Raw genomic sequence first — 18,730 nt, 5'->3', positions numbered from 1 at the left:
CAGGGGCTGTTAGACCACCTGCAGGCGGGGGAAGAGCAGGGCACAGTCAGAGTCACAGTAAACGGGCGGGCGAGCTGCATCCCAACAATCATTCAGGAGCCTGGGGTTAGGAGTGGCTATGCTTGTGGGTGGGGGGCAGAACCAAACCGCACTTTAAAATAAAGTGATGGTTAACTTTAACCCAGAGAAAGCCAATCCCTCTGGGGGAAAAAAGGACTTGAAGTTCCCTGCTTTCACTGTGGCCATAAAAAGGGCTCAGTTTATCTATTTGGAGCTCAAATAAAAATACCCTGGGCACAGGCTGCCCTGGTGGCGAGAGGACAGCACTCCTTCCCGCCCTGAAGTTCACATTTCCCAGGCTGCATTGTACCTTCCCTTCAAGAGCTGGGAACAGTGGATACACAGAGATTGGGAATCAGCTGAAGAGACAGAGGGAACTGTCTTTTTGGGGATAAGGTCTCAAACAGGCCACACAGCTTCATGGTATTGTGGGAAAAGGACTTTATCAGGAAGGTGTAGGCTTCAAGCCCTGCATTGCCCATCTTAGGCAAATCAAACTTTTTTAAAAATATATATTTTATTGATTTTTCACAGGAAGAGAGAGGGATAGAGAGTTAGAAACAGATGAGAAAGAATCATCGATCAGCTGCCTCTTGCCCACCCCCTTCTGGGGATGTGCCCGCAATCAAGGTACATGCCCTTGACTGGAATCGAACCCAGGACCTTTCAGTCTGCAGGCCGATGCTCTATCCACTGAGCCAAACCGGTCCCGGCAAATCAAACTTTTTATTAACATTTTATTTTAGTTTATTATTTTTCAGAGATAGACATCCATGAGAAAAACATCATCGAATGGCTGCCTCCTGCGTGCCCCTCCCTGGGGATGGAGCCTGGAACCCAGGCATGTGCCCTGATCCGGAATCAAACCGTGATCTCTGTTCCTGGGTCGATGCTCAGCCGCTGAGCCACGCCAGCCGGGCAAATCAAACCTTCTGAGCCTTTAGGAGCCAGGTCTCATCTCCACTTCCGGAATGCCACATCGCAGAGCTGGACTCAGTGGCATTCGTCATCCTGAACGACTGTCAAGAGTAGGAGATGAGTCAAGAGAGAGCAGTTCTGACTAAATGGGCGGGGCTTTCCGCAGGGGACGTCAGCCACTTTCCATTTCCTGAACCCGGCTTTCCCATCCACCAGGATAGAGATGCTGGCCCTGCGCCTGCTTCCCTGTGGCCATGTGATGGAACCACCGTCAGAGCTTTCCAGAAAACGAAGCTGGTCATCAGGTTACTGAAAACAAGCAGATAAATAATTGATCAACTCAATCTGTGTCTCCAAAGATCACTGATAACAGTGAGCCAGCCATCCTCCTGTTTCCAGCAGGCATGGGTCTCCAGCTAGAAATCAGAAGGTGCCGCTGGGAGCCTTTTAGATACTGCTCCTCTCTGGTCGTATCTGATGATCATGCGGAGCCCCAGCCGCCTGCCTGAGTGGATAGAATATTGGCCCCCGGAATGATCTAGACTAGAGTTTGATTCTGGTCAAAGGGCACATACCTCAGTTGCGGGCTTGATCCAGGCCTTGGTCAGGGCAAGTGCAGGAGGCAAACAATCCACATCTCTCTCACATTGATGTTGCTCTCCTTCTCCCTTCTACTCTCTCTAAAAATCAATGGAAAAATAGCCTCAGGTGAGGGTTAACATAAAAGAAAAATAAAGATCATGTGCAGCTACCTAGTTTATTCCCAGTTGTTCTCCATAATAGAGTCCCCTCTCTTCACGCTCAGATACAGCCACATCCTATAGCTTCTTGTGTCTCACTGGTCCTCAGAGCCTTCCCCAAGATTATTTTCTTATTCACCATACCTCTGTTCCTCTGAACCAGCCAAGCTTTTTCTTCTAGCTTCACTTTTCCTATAGAACTATCTGTATTAATTCCATCTAGTGAAACTACAAAAATTCCAGAAAATGTCTCAAAAATTTTTGTAATAGGTCTTACTGCACCTTTCTTGTTATTCTCAAGTGAATTTCCTTTGCCCTTATTTATCACTAGCACAAATGTTTATTGTTTCTCACAAGCAGAAGCATGTACCATTGAAAAAGCAGGAACTGTAGTCAAAATCTGTATTCTCGTTTCAATTCTGAGTTATTGCCTAGAAGAGCATGAACAAAACAATCCCGTTAATTCCTCCATTCATTCAGTGACTAGTTTGTACTAATTACTAAGCTAGGTGCTGAGAACACAAAGATACGTAAAACACATTCTGTCCCTTTAAAAAAAAAAGTTATTTCAGAGAGAGGAAGGGAGAGGGAGAGAGAGATGGAAACATTGAGAGAGAATCCTCATCGGCTGCCTCCCACACACTGCCACCTCCCCCAACCCCCCCCATTGGGGATTAAGCCCAAAACCAAGGCATGTGCCCTGACCAGGAATCAAACCTTAACCTCCTAGGTCATGGGTTGACGCTAAACCACTGAGCCACACTGGTGGGCCATTCTCTGTTCTTATGTAATTCATTATCTAGCAGTTTAAAGAGGTAAGCATATAACAGAGTGATAAGTCCCATGATAAAAGATTTATACAAGGCCCGGCTGGTGTGGGTCAGTGTTTGAGTGTCGGCCCATAAACCAAGAGGTCCCTGGATTGATTCCTGGTCAGGGCATGTGCCCAGCATATGGGCTCAATCCCCAATAGGGGTGTGCAGGAAGCAGCCCATCAGCATTTCTACCTCTCTATCCCTCTCTAAAATCAATAAAAGCATAGTAAAAAAAAAAATTATATAATTTACACAAGGTATTATGGGAACTCAGAGATGAGAGAGACCTACTAGTTCAGATCAGTGCTGGAAAGAGAAATCAGAAAATACTCCAGGAGGTGTCCCTGAGGAATTCTTAAAAGATGAGTAGGTGGAACCGAGACCGGTTTGGCTCAATGGATAGAGCGTCGGCTTGGGGACTAAAGGGACCCAGGTTCGATTCCGGTCAAGGGCATGTACCTTGGTTGCGGGCATATCCCCAGTAGGGGGTGTGCAAGAGGCAGCTGTTCAATGACTCTCTCTCATCGATGTTTCTAGCTCTCTATCTCTCACCCTTCCTCTCTGTACAAAATCAATAAAATATATTTAAAAAAAAAGAAAAAAAAAAGATGAGTAGGTGGAGCATATTCCAGATGGGGGTGGCTCCCAGATGGGGGTGGCTCTCTGGGGCAAAGGCATACTCAAAGTTCAATACTATTGGCAAGAAGGTTCAAAGTAAAGGGTCGAAGATATGAACTGAAGAGGGCCAGGTCATGGAGAGGACATTGTATTTAATATCTTGGCTATCAGTGGTTATCAGTGAGCATGCTGCAATACACTGAGTCATGAATTCTTTACAGGTGTGCTGTTGAAGCTTGATCAGTGTGTAAAATATATTTCTATATGGTGTCTTTTGACACATACAGGATAGGACAAAAGTAGGTTTACAATAATGAGTTCATGAAAGTTTACTCATTAGTGCCCTGGTGCATGGTGCATGGATTTGTGCACACATTGAAAGGAAATTAATCCCTGGCAGGGGCCAGGACTGGGCAAACAGGCCAGACATGCCCTGGGGCCAGCCTCCTGTGGTCCCTCCCCAGCCATCTGCATGTGCTGTGGCTCGAAGAGCGTCTGTGGAGTGAATGGGGTACCTTCGGCAGGTGGGGTTCCTTGGCCTGGCCTGTGGAGATTGGGCCAAAATCAGCTCTCGGACATCCCCAAGGAATCCCAGATTGCGAGAAGGCAGTTGTCAGGTGACACACCCTAGAATCAGGCTCCTTCCTCTCTGGTTCCAGGGTGAGTCACCAGAGAACTGCAGCTACCAAGTCACTGCAGCTCAGCAGTCCCTATGCTGAGCATCTACCCACTGGTGGTCATTGCATGTCACAGCCTTCAGTTGGACGATCACTTGGCTTTTATTTATAGAGGCCTGGTGCACAAATTCGTGCACAGGTAGGGTCCAGCCAGCTCATCCCAATTATAGTTGGGCCAGCCAGGGGGAGGAGCTGTGGGCAGTTGGCCAGCCGGCCCCGCCCCCTGGTCAAACTCCCAGTTGAACTTCCAGTCGAGAGGACAAACTGCATATTAGCCTTTTATTATGTAGGATTGCATTATTTTTCACATGAACACCTATAAATTTACTTTTGCCCCACCCTGTATTTTGATGTGCTGAGTTGAACTAAAATATGCCAGCAAGTAAGCAAAATGCAAGAGGTATAACACAAAACCAGGCCCAAAAAAGGATGATGGTCCGGGCCAGTATGGCTCAGTGGTGGAGTGTGCACTGAAAGGTCACTGCTTCAGCCTGTCAAGGGCATGTAAGGGAGGCAAGTGATCAGTTTCTCTTTCATATTAATGTTTCTTCCTCTCCCTTCCTAAGGAAAAAATTAAAAATATTAAAAAACAAAAAAGACTGTTTAGTGAAACATTTAAGATCTTTGCTTCATGACTATGGAAAAATATGTAGCCGAGTTAAAGATTTCACCCATCAGCCCAGCAAGTGTGGCTAAATAAAATGAGAATCGTCCTGTACACCAAAAGGCTGCTGGTCCAATTCCCTGTCAGGACACATACCTCGGTTGCAGGTTTGATCCCTGGTAGGGATGTGTGCAGAAGGCAACAGATTGCCACACTGCTGCAGCCCCGGGACAGATTCCCAGGGCAGAGTGTGGACACAGTCAGCAAAGCCAGGACGCAGGGCTTTCCCGCTGCTCTGTGATCTTAGCGAATCTGCAAGTAGCTCACAAAGGCGAGGGGTGGGAGGAACTTGGTGTGATTAGATATGGGGGGAGGGCAAAGAGAAAAACAAAAGCCTCGGTTTAATATCTCCCAATTATGCCCTCTCCCACGAGTAAGCCATAGTGACCAATAGCATCGCTGCACTTAAGAGTGATAAAGGTGAATGTTACCGAAACCAGACAGATTCAGCTGCTAAGAACATGATATGACATAGCAATTTCTGTACTTACTGCTGGGTGGGTGTGGTTAGTCATCAGGACAGGCCCTGATGGTCAGTTGAGCAACTGAACCTTGTTCTAGTCATAACGCTCTAGAGGCTGCACGTGGGGCGTTTCGGCTTGGGGAGGCGAGGGAAGTAGACGAGAACTGTGTTCAAGTTTCCTGTCCTGGGCTCCATAGCCACATTATGCAATATTCCAGTGTGCAGCAGAAAACTCGTAATTATTAGTGCGAGAAATGGAGAAACAGTGCAAACTGAGACATTTAAATGTGAATAAATTCTAAAGATTGAAATGAGAGTCAAAAGACCAATTAATTGTTTAAAAGTTAATTCTGTTTTTAACTAACAGATATTCTTAACCAATCTGAAACATTTTAAATTTTCCCATGTATCTACTTAGGGTCCCTGTATCTGCTCATCCCACCCTACCAGCCTCACCCTCAGGAGATGACTGAGGGTTGGGTTGGTGCGTTCACACAGAAAAGCAGCAGGATAATCTAAGTATCCAACTGGCTTGTGAGAAGGAAGGAAAAACCCCACCCCTTTATTTCTCCCTTCAAACATGATAAAGGAGGCAGAAGACAGCACGTTTAAGTGAAATGTTTACATTTATATTGAAATATGCACTACAACAGAATGAGTTCACTGGTCAATGAGACTTTGCCAAAGCGGAATCACAGACCCGCGCCGGGAGGTCCAGTCCGCTAGCAGCAGTGCTCCCCACGCAGGAACGCCGACAAGAAGCTGGGAGACCCCACTCCAAAAAGCCTCCTTTCAAGAGACCCAACTCACTTCTCCCACATGCACCCACACAGACTCAAGAACGTGGACATGACCACGATTTCAATGTTTTCAGTTTCTTCACTGCAATAAATATAAACTGGCAATGCTCATACACCACAGCACAGACAATATTTCAGGCTTTAGCAGACAACTGTAAACAGTGACTAGGCTGAAAAATAAATTTGGAATTTAACAATGTGACAGAATTTATAACAGCAGGGAAAAGCTACTCAAGATGTTTTATGTGGGTTCAGGTTTTTGACAAAAGATATAGTCCAAAAAGGCTCAGGACAGTCTAGAATATTATGGCAGCAAAACAACAGGTCCAAGATCACCCCTGGCAGCCCATCTTTCACCTCCACATTCAACATGCAATCGCAGAAACTGTTCTAGTGTCATCACCAGCTGCTACTTAATGTAGTAGGAACAGGTGGGCAGAGGACGTAAAATTTGCCGGTAGAGGAACAGAATAATACCTCTGCAAAATTAGCCCCTTAATCATAATGACAACTAGGACATTTCATCTGGACAGTGCATTAAATTTATATATAGGAGAGAGGAGAGAGGGGAGGAAGGAGAGGGAGGGAGGGGGGGAGAGGGGGAGAGAGGGGGGGAGAGGGGGAGAGAGAGAGAGAGAGAGAGAGAGAGAGAGAGAGAGAGAGAGAGAGAGAGAGAGAGAGAGAGAGAGATCCAAAGACTAAGCGTTAAGTTCTGTCACTGTAGCAAACTGGGATGTCGATGAAAGAAAAATACAGGGTCTTCCCCAAAAACATATACAAACTTTTGCAGCTGATAGCTCAATTTTGGAAATGAAGTGTATTTTAATAAACACTGCCTTTATAATTATTCATTTTGGGGACACCTAGATAACACTTTCTGCCTAAGGCAGTGCTGGCAAGAAATGAGAGTGGACTCAGTATCAATGGGGCAGACTTTTATTTACGAGGCTAGTGTTTCAAATACTATTGCTTGAATAGCTCCAGTAAGTAGAAAATGCAGTGATATCTCAGGTCTGTACATGTGAGCACAGGAGCTGGAGGCCAGCACACACAGGGACACTGAGTCCTCTGCTGCTGGGGCACCCTGACTCCCACCCTCTGACCAACAGAAGACCTGGACAGGAAACTGTCTTTTCACACACAAAATTGTGGCTTAGTTAGTTATTCTCCCTAGAACTTTACCCAAGCTAAGAAAAAAAAATTGTCTTGAAAAATTCAAGAACCTGGGTTACTAAAAATAAAAATTTAAAATAGTAAACAAGTTTAGTAAACATCATGTGTACTTTCTTTTGTTAATGAAGACATGATACATTTAGAAAACTATGTATGTATTTTTTTCTTAAAAAGACAAAAACCAAAAACAATAAAATTCCTAGAAAGAGGCTTGACAAGAAAAGAACACATCAGCCAAGCTCTATCCCTCAACCAGGACTGGCTCAGCACAAACAGCACCCTCCGCGCCCCCGAAGCACTGCTGTCGGCCCGGAGGCGGACATGGGCGTCCGCCGCAGTTACTGACCCAGAATGTTAGCAAAGCACTGCAGAGCACATCTGGACAGGCTACTTCAGTATCTCCCTGGTCCAGTTTAAATCTGTCTGTAGACCCAGTTTGTACACATTTCATAGGAACAAGAACCATCCACTGTCCCCTTGTTTCAAAATGGCAGTTCCTGTAGCTCAAACCATTCAGATAAAAGAGCTCTCTTGAAAGAAATTCTCAGAAGACACATTAAGAAGAAAGCCTGAAAGTTAAACAAGCCCGAGGCGGGGAGGGGAAGGAATCACGTGGGATGTTTATTCTGAAGAACAGTTCCACCTGTTTCCCCATGAGAAAAGGCCAAACTTTCAGACTGATATAATTTAAAAACTAAGACAATACAAAAATAAAATATACACCCTAGATACTAAAAAACTTGAAATAATGCCAGAGTTTATGGAATGAAAAATAGAAGAGGTCTGATCCTCCCCAACCCCCACCAAAAAGGGAAGGAAGGAAGGAAGGAAGGAAGGAAGGAAGGAAGGAAGGAAGGAAGGAAGAAAAAACTGTAACAGGCTCTAAGGGAAAAGCAAACCAAACAAACCACTCCGGATCTGGATAGCACTACACAGACTCTAGCGCAAAACACACACAAGAATGCGTCACATCAGAATATCATGAGAGTAACTGGCTGGGTACTTACATGCCCAGCAACAGAGCTCCGAGGTCAAAAAATGTGTTAAAGCTGGTAACATCAGCAAGGACCCCTCCAAAAAAGGAGCAAAGGATGCATGCATGGGTCTGTTCAGACATGATATTCAGCAGCATAAAAATAATACCCACCACAGAGTACCCCAATTGGGGCAAAACCTATTCTTCACTGCTAAGCCTGGGAAAGATAAGACGGTGGAACAAACCACTTGTAACTATAGCATCTCCCATATTTGAATGACAAGTATGTCCAATCTGATGTTATATGTCAAAATATTGAGAATACACGAATAAAGGAAAAAAGAAACAAAAGGCTAAATTATGAACCTTAAAAATTGGAAAAAACCATGTTTTAAAGCCAAGTAGGTGTGATTCTGATCATCGTTACATATGACATAATCCATAGAAAGAAAGGCCAAGAAAAGAATCTTCATTTTGTTCAGTACTTAGGCTTGATGTCATTCTAGGTGAAACAGTGATAGTTCAATAAATGCGCCACACATACAACTACAAAGTCCCCTTCTGGTTTCAAATGAATTTAAACAACCATCTTCTCTTAACTACTTCTTCTCCTGTGTCAAACAAACCTATGTACAGGACCAGTTTCAATCCCTCCTCCCTTTCCAACACTAGATATGAACATCCAGGAACATCCTACAACGCCAAGTGCCTCAGGAAAGAGAAGGCTCCGAGTGCCAGTGACATAACTGATCTGAGGAAGGGGGATGCAGTGAACACTGATGGCAGCCAGTCAGGCGATGGTGGTTTGCTTCTCCTCAGGGGTTTCCTCCAGCAGCTGCATGATCAGTTCGTGGAGGGGTTTGCAGATCTTTGCGTAGCCCCCTCCCGTGAGATGCAGAAAATCAAACATGTCGTGGCAGGAGATGGCACCGTCCGAGTGCACGAAGCCCCCGTCGGTATCCAGGAGCTGAACGTTGGCAAGCTTTGGCAGGGAAACCTTGAGGAGCTGGTTCACCTTGGCATTCTTTTGCCTCAAAGGGTTGGGCTTCTCACCTCGAGGTAACAAACCCTGGGCAGAGCAGAAAAGAACATAAGATGAGAAGAGTCTTTTGCTATGTCTACTTATTTGGCACTTGCTACATCTTGATTTCTGAAACACTGGACCAGCTTGGTTTAAATAAGTTCTCTGACCATCCCTTCTCAGTCTCTCCAGCTGTTCCTCTTACTCCTCCTGTCCCTGAATCATTGATATTCTCAGGGTCGTCTCCTTGGCTCACTATTCTTCCCAGTCTGAAAACTTTGGCCCAATCTCTCCCTAGAGCTTCAGAACTACATACTGAACATCAGCTACAAGCAAACGTGAATGCTCCTGTGGCACTCCCAACTCACTTCACAGGCCCAACTTCCCCCAAACTATGCTCCTTCTACATTTTTTGTACCAGCTGGTCATTCCAACACCCCAAGTCTCTTCCACACACCTTATCTATTTATCATTAAATTACTCAGCTTTTGTACCCTAAACATTTACCAATCCATTCTGATTATACACACTGCTGTGGCTGGTTACTCACACCTCCATTAACGTAAAATCTCTTGACTGGTCTTTCTATGGCCAATGTTGTCTTTCCTTCACATCATTCTCAACACCGTCACTAGAGTAATCTAGCTCAAATACACACCTATTTGTTAACGCCACATGGAACCTACACGACTGCACATCAGAAATAGAGTTGGAACAAATACTGTCTTGAAGAACCAGAGACACAAAATATCTGGTAGATTAAAACAGAGATGTGTCCTAATTTGTTTTTAACTTATATGATAATGATCTAATATGATTTTCAGATAAAGTAGGTATCTGTCCTTGTATAATAAATAAAAACCTGGTCTTATATGATAAGAGCAAGGTTTTATCATCTCAAACTAGAAATGGCCTTTAAAAACCATCAAATCTACTATAAAATTAGTCAGACACCCACAACCTTTTAGTTGGTTAATAGCTGATGATGACATCTATTTCTACTACAGAGTACAGTAAGAGGTCTTATTTCACAAAAATAGATTTTTTGTGGGTGTTCTATTAAAAGATAATTTTTATTATGCCCAGAGTAAGTACTTGTTCATGCCCGTTTTACATTTTTTTTTCAGCAAAATTTTGGGGCCTTGATTACCAATTGTTAGTTCCAAAAGAGAATCATGACTCTGCTACCCTCATTCATCTTCTTTTATCCTTGTTAAAAGTGCCTCAAAATGTCACAGGTGAGCCCTGGCCGTTGTGGTTCGGTTGGGCATCATCCCATACACCGGAGGGTTGCTGGTTCGATTCCTGCTCAGGCTCAGTCCCCAGTGGGGTGTGCAGGAGGCAGACCAATGTTTTACTCTCACATTGATGCTTTTCTCTCTCCTTCCTCCTTATTCTCTTAAAAAAAAAAAAAAAAAAAAAAAAAAAAAAAAAAGGTCACAGATGAGGTCATCCTAAGCCCTAGTTTATATATGACTTAGAATGAGCAACCAGGAAGGATGGCCAGTGAACAATAAATACATACTTTGTTCTGACTTTCAAGTAATACAACAGCAGTCAAAGCCATAAAGATTGATTAAGCCTCAAGAACTGGGCAGCATACCTAATGAAATTTTCAAGCAAGAATGAGGAAAGTAGCCGAGACCGGTTTGGCTCAATGGATGGAGCGTTGGTTTGGGGACTGGGGGGTCCCAGGTTCGGTTCTGGTCAAGGGCATGTACCTGGTTGCGGGCATATCCCCAGTGGGGGGTGTGCAAGGGGCAGCTGATCAATGACACTCTCTCATCGATGTTTCTAACTCTGTATCTCCCTTCCTCTCTGTACAAAATCAATAAAATATATTAAAAAAAAAAAAAAAAGAATGAGAAAAGTAGATAAGTATTTGCATATATTTTCCTTAATATCAGGGTATGCCATGGGACTTTCCCCCTAAAATAATTAGTAATTGCTAAAATATTATGTTAACACAAACACAGCTCTCTGGCGCACCGGGTTCCTGGCTCTCCTGTGGCAGGGACATGCCCCCTGCGCCCACGTGGCTTATGGCCATCTGGGACTCCCAACATGGACTCGTGGACTTAATTAGCTTAGAGACCGAACCATGCCAGGTACACCCTGGAACAGAAGCTCTGGACACGGGCTGCTTTTCGCTCTCTTGGAACCCTCGCTTTCCAGCACTAGCTTAAGGGCATGGGGTCTTGAAACTTGAGAGAAAGAAGCTTCACAGGCACCCGCTTTGGGCCCCTTCCCTGTTGCAGGGAGTCGATCTATCCTCCCATAAACGTTGCTTTCACTTAAAAACAACAACAACAACAAAAACACACAAAAAATTATGCTCCTAATCCCTTTACTAATAACAATAATTGTTGCCTTTTCCAATTGCATATATAATTTTAAGTAATTCTAAGTAAAAGATACAGTTTATTCAAAATTTTCACTTAAGTACATCTCAAGTTGTTGTTGATTTTTAAAAAAATATATTTTATTGGTTTTTTACAGAAAGGAAGGGAAAGGGATAGAGAGCTAGTCACATCGATCAGCTGCCTCCTGCAGACACGCCCTTGACCAGAATTCAACCTGGGGCCTTTCAGTCCCCAGGCTGATGCTTTATCCACTGAGCCAAACCAGTTTCGGCATCTCAAGTTGTTTTTGTGCAGTTTTCATAATTGTCATTTGATTAATGCTATTATGTAAATGGCCTGTGCAATCATTCCCCCATGGGGTTAACTGGTTAGGTTATTGCCAATGTTTTAGTGTTGTAGGTAGAACCACTGTACATCAGATTTAAGTCTGATTGAACTAAAGAATATGTATGGAGGATTTATTCAACAACTTCATGCGATAAATATGTCCTAAGCAAGTACTATGGACTCGGCACTGTACTTCAGAACTCATAACTACAATATAATCCTTTCTGGAACAAGGCAAGATATGAGTAAGTAAATTAAATGACACGAGATACCACATAATAAAAATAATTTTTAAAAGACCTGGCACCTGGCCTCTGTGGCTCAGCAGTTGAGGGTCAACCTGTGAATCAAGAGATCACAGTTGGAGTCTTGGTCAGGGCACATGCATGGGTTGTAGGCCTGACCACCAGTGAGGGAAGGGCAGGAGGCAGCTGATCAACGATTCTCTCTCATCACTGATGTTTCTATTACTTTCTCTCCCTTCCTCTCTGAAATCAATAAAAACATATTTGAAGAAACGGACAAAAAACAAATCTGGTTCCCCAGCATCTGTAAGATAAAATGCAAACTCAACATGGCATACAAATTCCGAAACGCCCTGGCTGTGGCCTCTCTCTGAACAATCCTACTCTCAAACTTTCCCAATGACAACCTGAACTGCTTCTAGCACCCGTGCTCACTCACCCAGCAAACACATACATGAAGTTTTTGATCATTTTATTTTGTCCTCTGTAATGCCTTCTCTTCTTTCTGATCCCCATTTGGAGACCAATTAATTCTTTAAAACTAAACTCAGATATCAACTATATGTCTAAAACATAGTATACAGTGTAATAAATCTCTATCCTGCTGTCCACCCACCAGGCTGTGAGCGCCTTGAGAAGTACTATGTCTGCAGGACCTAGGAGAGTACTTTGCACACAGCAGTCCTCACATGTTTGAGTAAATGCCTATCTTCTTAATACTATTTAATTCAAGAACTGAACACATCAGATTTTGCTAAAACATACTTTTTTAGTTGGACTAAGGATATCTACAGGTACACTTGTCTGTGAAACAGACTGTTGTTTGTCTCTGAGACTGTAAAGACTCACTGCTTTAACTCTACAAAGGGTATCACTTTCTGTCAAGGTTAAGACTATGAAGTACCCATTTTCTTTTATTTTAAAAAAATATATTTTATTGATTTTTTTTTTTTTTTTACAGAGAGGAAAGGAGAGGAATAAAGAACCAGAAACATTGGGGATGTGCCCGCAGCCAAGGTACATGCCCTTGACAGGAATTGAACCCAGGATCTTTCAATCCGCAGGCCAACGCTCTATCCCCTGAGCCAAACTGGTTTTGGCAATAACCATTTTCTTTTCTTTTCTTTTCTTTTCTTTTTTTTTTTAAATATATTTTTATTGATATTTCACAGAGAGGAGGAAGGGAGAGAGATAGAGAGCGAGAAACATCGACCAACTGCCTCTTGCACACCCCCTACCAGGGATGTGCCCGCAACCAATGTACATGCCCTTGACCAGAATCGAACCTGGGACCTTTCAGTCCTCAGACCAACGCTCTACCACTGAGCCAAACTGGTTTCAGCTACCCATTTTCTTAGTGATGAATTCTCTGATATGTCAGGGAATTCAGAGATCCAATGACTACACCACCTTTAACATATTAACAGTGACACAGAACACACCACATCTAAACTAGTCCAAACTCAGGGCTATTAAAAAGAGACTCAGAGCCAGGACCGGTTTGGCTCAGTGGATAGAGCATCGGCCTGCGGACTGAAAGGTCCAGGTTTGATTCTGGTCAAGGGCATGTACCTTGGTTGCGGGCACATCCCCAGTGGGGGGTGTGCAAGAGGCAGCTGGTCGATGTTTCTCTCATCGACATTTCTAACTCTCTGTCCCTCTCAATTCCTCTCTGTGTAAAATCAATAAAAATATATTAAAATAAATAAATAAAATAAAAAATAAAAAAATAAAGAGATTCAGAACTAGGACAAGTCTTATATGTAATTTTAATAATTATTAGAAGACAGTTAAAAATTTTAAAAATAAGGCTACCTGAGGCAACAAAGAGGGTTTCTACTTCTAAATAAGGATGAGAAGCTAAAAACTGACCCTACAGCTGGTCTGGTAAATGATGAGACTGCTAAGACAATGGAATATATCAGAGAAGTGTTTCTCAGGAGTATTATACCTGCTTCCACCTAAAGATTCATGAACCTCACATTTCTAAGATTCCTCACCTGACCCAATCGTATCAAGGTCTCCACCCCCCAAAGACTACATACCAACACAATGATTTTGGCCTGTGGCTGCCTTGTGTTGATAAGTTGTACGATGGCCTCGATTCCACCTGCTACTTCTTCTGCAGTATTTTCATGGTTGTTTGTTCCTACCCAGACAACAATGACCTATAATTTAGGGGGGGGGGAAAGAGGGGTAAGTACCCAGGAATAAAGGAATTTCTCAAATGGTACTAATTTCAACTGAGCAATCACCTTAAAACACTGATTCACACCTCATATATATTAAAATAAATTCCCAGAAGGAAAATAAGAGAATTCTTTCATCACAATGGAGTTGGAAGCTAATCTCTTAAAAACTAGACATTCTACAGAAAACATAACAAGTTCAATGTCTAAAAATAAAACCTGTGCATATCAAAAAATTTAAATAAAGTGAGATCTAAGAAATCTGGGGGGAAATATTTGCTACCTGTGTAACAAAGTCTCCTTGCCTGGAAGTACTACAGAACCCAAGGGAGTGTGACAGGATAAATACACAGCTGCATCCAGGAAGTCACTGGGGTGCAAGCTGGATGAAGTTTTAACAAGGTTTTCTCTTTTTTAAAAATGTCTCTAAGTGTATGTCTATCACCTAGAGACATACATCTTACTTTTCCATACTATCACAAAAGAGAGGAACCCGGATGAGTTTTTCTATTAGAAAGGCAAAGAGTAAAATAAAACTAAAGCAGTTGATATCAGTGGCTCGGCTTTGCTTCTTTCTTTGAGGCTGGGAGAAGCATGGAAGATGTTTATAAGGTGAAGGTACTGGGAACATTTGTGGTGCACCTTTGGTCACATCGGCTTCCAATGTTCTTCAGAAGACCTCGGAGACGCTGATGACCAATTTGTCTATGTGGTTAAATAGATCCAATTACTTCCTGTGGGGAATCTTGGCCCTGCTCCCAGGGCCCACCTCCGAGCAGCTTACCCCTCATACTGCCTCAGGTTCATAGACTTGCACACCTCATTAGCAACACCTCTCCCTACAGTTGAAAAGTGTACAATTACAAATACCATTCAAGCATGTATGCTGATTTCTTTCCTTTTTTTTTTTTTGGTTAATCCTCACCCAAGGATCTTTTTTTCATTGAATTTTAGACAGAGTGAAAGAGAGGGGGAGAGACACAGAGAGAAACATTGAAGTGAGAGAGACATATCGATTGGTTGCCTGCAATCCAGGTACGTCTTTGACAGGAATTGACCCTTTGGTCCTTGGGCCGGTGCTCCAAACTGAGCCAAACTGGCTCGGGCTGATTGCTTAATTAAATGTGTATTTGGAATGTTCTTAAGTAATAACAATATCATTCATCTTAGTAGGGTATGAACCAAAGAACAACAGTGAAATAATGCTTTGAAGCAACCTTTTTACTACTAGTTTTAGACAATTTGACTATCTGAAAAATACTCAAGACTAACAATATTCTTTAAAAAATAAGTTTCATTTCACCTTAGGTTTAATATTCTCCAGCTCTCCATTCTTTAGCCTCCATAAAACATGTCTTGTTGTATCTCCTCCAATTCCAAAATTCAGTGCATGGAGTGGGGAAAAAAGTTCTCGCCATATCTGAAAAGAGAAAAACTTGATTTATTTAAGCTGAAATTTGTGGGAAATAAAATCCCCTAATCGCAATGTGCCTGAAATAACAATTCTCATTTTCTGCATCCACACAGCACACGGTAAGTACTGTGCTCCTCGGTTAAGGACTCGGAAGATGCCACTGTACAACTCGGCTCTCCGTGCAGCACTCCGTCTCAACTCCAGAAAGTCACTACTCAACCTGCTGCCCCGTAAGAGGCTGCGATACTTATAAATAAGTTACCAACTGAATAAACTCTCCCTTCCCTTTATTCAATCATTTAAAGGATCAGGGTAAAATAGAAACACGAGATGAAGATATGCTGGAGCCAAACAGAAATAACACAAAGAATAAGAATTGAGAATCATGATCAAGACAAATATAAATGATCAAATACAAATACAAAAATAGTAAGACACAAATAAGAATTGAAACCATGACTAAGACAATAAATGTAATGTGAAGCTTCTTGGAAGCCAAGGCCAAAAAAAGAAGTTTACTTATAAACAATGCTACCTTTTCGTGTCGTTGTGCCTAGTGCACGGAGCAGCATCAGGCATGGCTGACACCGTACATTGGGAGCTGGAGCTTTTCCAGGGCATCAGCTCAGAATGCAAGTCTGCCAGTGCTGAGTGCACTTACTTCAGTAGCCACAGCACCCGTCCCTGGCACCTCACCTCGTACTGCTGCATCAGCTGCACCATGGAGTCCCCCACAAACAGCACGTCAGGCTCTTTGTCTTTACAGTCCAGGACGAATCTGTTGTGCTGGTGGAAGAAGGAAACATTAGAAACTGGCCTCTCTTTCCCCGGGAGACTTGTTGGCCTAGATATAACAGCTGTCCAACCAGCACTCTGCAGTTCAACCTCCATCATGGCCTGTCCCTAAAGCTGATCCCTCTTGATTGGCAATAGACTGGTGGAACTTTCTTCCCACCCTTACTATAGTCATCATTCTAGGACACTAAAGAAAACAGCAATTTTACTGAAACCAAAATTTTAAAAATACATTTAACACTTTTTTTAAAAAATGTATCTTTTCCTCAAGCCTTTAAAAGAAATTTTCAGATATACAAGCAGAAAAGCTGAAGTAATACAATGAATACCTGTACATCTTCCACCTAACCAATAACATTTCCCCATATTTGTTTTCTCTGTATGTATTTGTGGAACCATTTGGAGGACTTGAAGGTCAGTGTGATTCCTCACCCTTAAATATTTCAGCATGCATCTCCAGAGTGTAAAACCATTAAATCATTATCACATCTAAGAAAATGAACAATAATCCCATAATATTTAACATTCAGTCCATTTTCAATCTTTCCAATTGTCCCAAGAGTTGGATTTCTATCTATCCAATCAAGAAGCATATAATTTACTTGGATGCCTTTGAAAATGTCTGTTAACCCCAAATGTGAGACACGGGCAAACTAGCCTTTTTCAGTCTAATCCAAGCTGATAAGCAGTGGTGATTTATTAGGTCTAGTAATAATTAATGTCGTTTTCTAATACTTTTTTAAATCGAATTTAAACAATACAACAAAATTTAATCAACAATATAGTTGCCGTTGTTTTCTACTACTTGTGCCCAACGCTCAGGAAGCATTATAATCCCTCTGATGTAAAATTCTTGTGTTTTTTTTAAAAAATATATTTTGTTGATTTTGTACAGAGAGGAAGGGAGAGAGATAGAGAGTTAGAAACATCGATGAGAGAGAGTCATCGACCAGCTGCCTCTTGCACACCCCCCACTGGGGATATGCCCGCAACCAATGTACATGCCCCCGACCGGAATCGAACCTGGGACCCTTCAGTCCCCAAGCCGACGCTCTATCCATTGAGCCAAACCGGTCTCGGCAATTCTTGTGATTTTGATGCAAAAAATTCGGTCAATGCATTTTTGAGGCATTCTTCGTTATTAAATTTTTTTCCAAGAAGAAAGTTTTGCAAAGAACGAAACAAATGGTAATCGGAAGGGGCAATATCAGGAGAATATGCAGGTTGAGGGAGAACTTCCCATTCCAACTGGCGCAGTTTTTCAGCAGTGATTCTTGCAGTATGCGGTCGTGCGTTATCGTGAAGAATTACGCCCTTCCGATTAATCAGCGCAGGTTCTTTTTCTCTTAAAGCTTGGGCTAACCTTTCCAATTGGGCACTATACACTGCACTTGTAATGGTTTGGGTAGATGGTAAAAGTTCATAATGAAGAATTCCTTTAAAATCCACACATCACTTTTTTCGCATGCAAGTCAGGTTTTGGCGTGGGCTGCGGAGCCTCATTTTTGTCCAACCATTGAGGCCGCCTTTTCAAATGAACATACAGCACCCATTTTTCATCTCCGGTAACAATTTGCTCTAAAAACGCCAAACGGTTTTGATGAGAGAGGAGCGAACTGCAAATTGTGACTCTTTGATTACGGTTGTTGTCGGTCAACTCATGAGGAACCCATTTTCCAAACTTTTGGACTTTGCCAAGTGCACGCAATTGATTGGAAATTGTTTTTTGTGAACAATTTAAAGTTGTCGCAAGCTCTTGTTGGGTAATTTGAGGATTTTGCACCAAAAGAACTTGAAGAGCTTCTTGATCAAAATTGGACACACGGCCTTGACCAGTCTTGTCATCTAACAAAAAATTTCCCTTGCGAAATTTCTCAAACCAACGCTGGCATTTTCTGGCGCTAACTGCATCTTGACCAAGAGCACTACAGATGTTTTTTGCAGCCTCACTTGCTTTTCTTCCTAATTGGAACTCGTAAAGCATGCAGTGCCGAATATGCTCTTCATTCGCCATCTTCTTAGCCCTAGTTTTGCAACAAAAACCAAACCAAACACAAACTTTTTCAAGCAAAACTTGTTAATTGCACTTCACACGTTCTGTAGATACCACGTGTTTGAAGGTTATGTCAATACAAGTCAACGCCAAGCAAGATTTTAAACGAATGTTAAAAAACGACATTAATTATTACTAGACCCGATACCTTTCAATCCCAAAAGAACATTGCATGTCATGAAATTGAGGCTCTCCTGTTGTTAGTATTCCATATTTTCTTTTTAAGTATAAAAGTAATTGCAGTAAGTTTGGAGAAATATAAAAGATCAAACAAAACACCTCCCATTGCCCCAACTAAGGTTGAACCCACAACCTTTTGGTGTATGAGATGACACCCTAACCAAGCCATCTGGCCAGGACAAAAGCATAATTTTTAAAGGACACATAATATCCCACTGAATGAACCTAGTGACACCTTT

At 42.5% G+C, this 18,730-nt stretch overlaps 1 protein-coding gene across 6 annotated transcripts in view; it reads right to left on the bottom strand.

The window, feature by feature from the left end:
- Window positions 1-882: 882 nt before the first annotated feature.
- PAFAH1B2 (platelet activating factor acetylhydrolase 1b catalytic subunit 2) overlaps window positions 883-18,730 on the bottom strand; it is a 32,486-nt gene continuing 14,638 nt past the window's right edge. Inside the window, exons 3-7 of one of the 6 annotated variants that reach the window (XR_006740893.1) lie at window positions 16,160-16,249; window positions 15,353-15,469; window positions 13,906-14,028; window positions 13,676-13,739; window positions 8,930-8,973 (exon numbers count right to left, since the gene is read on the bottom strand). Coding sequence is in view for 4 of the 6 variants with exons in the window: in XM_036427040.2 (XP_036282933.1) it covers window positions 8,695-8,973; window positions 13,906-14,028; window positions 15,353-15,469; window positions 16,160-16,249 (609 nt within the window). In the remaining 2 variants the exon portion in view is untranslated. Of the gene's footprint in view, window positions 1,288-7,096; window positions 8,974-12,035; window positions 12,165-13,675; window positions 13,740-13,905; window positions 14,029-15,352; window positions 15,470-16,159; window positions 16,250-18,730 lie in introns of those variants that run through there. The other 5 variants (XR_006740894.1, XM_036427044.2, XM_036427040.2 and 2 more) reach the window with 5 other exon arrangements.

Source organism: Pipistrellus kuhlii, unplaced genomic scaffold (genome assembly GCF_014108245.1).
Source record: "Pipistrellus kuhlii isolate mPipKuh1 unplaced genomic scaffold, mPipKuh1.p scaffold_m20_p_9, whole genome shotgun sequence".
Taxonomy (NCBI): domain Eukaryota; kingdom Metazoa; phylum Chordata; class Mammalia; order Chiroptera; family Vespertilionidae; genus Pipistrellus; species Pipistrellus kuhlii.
This window is presented reverse-complemented; position numbering and strand designations above follow the sequence as displayed.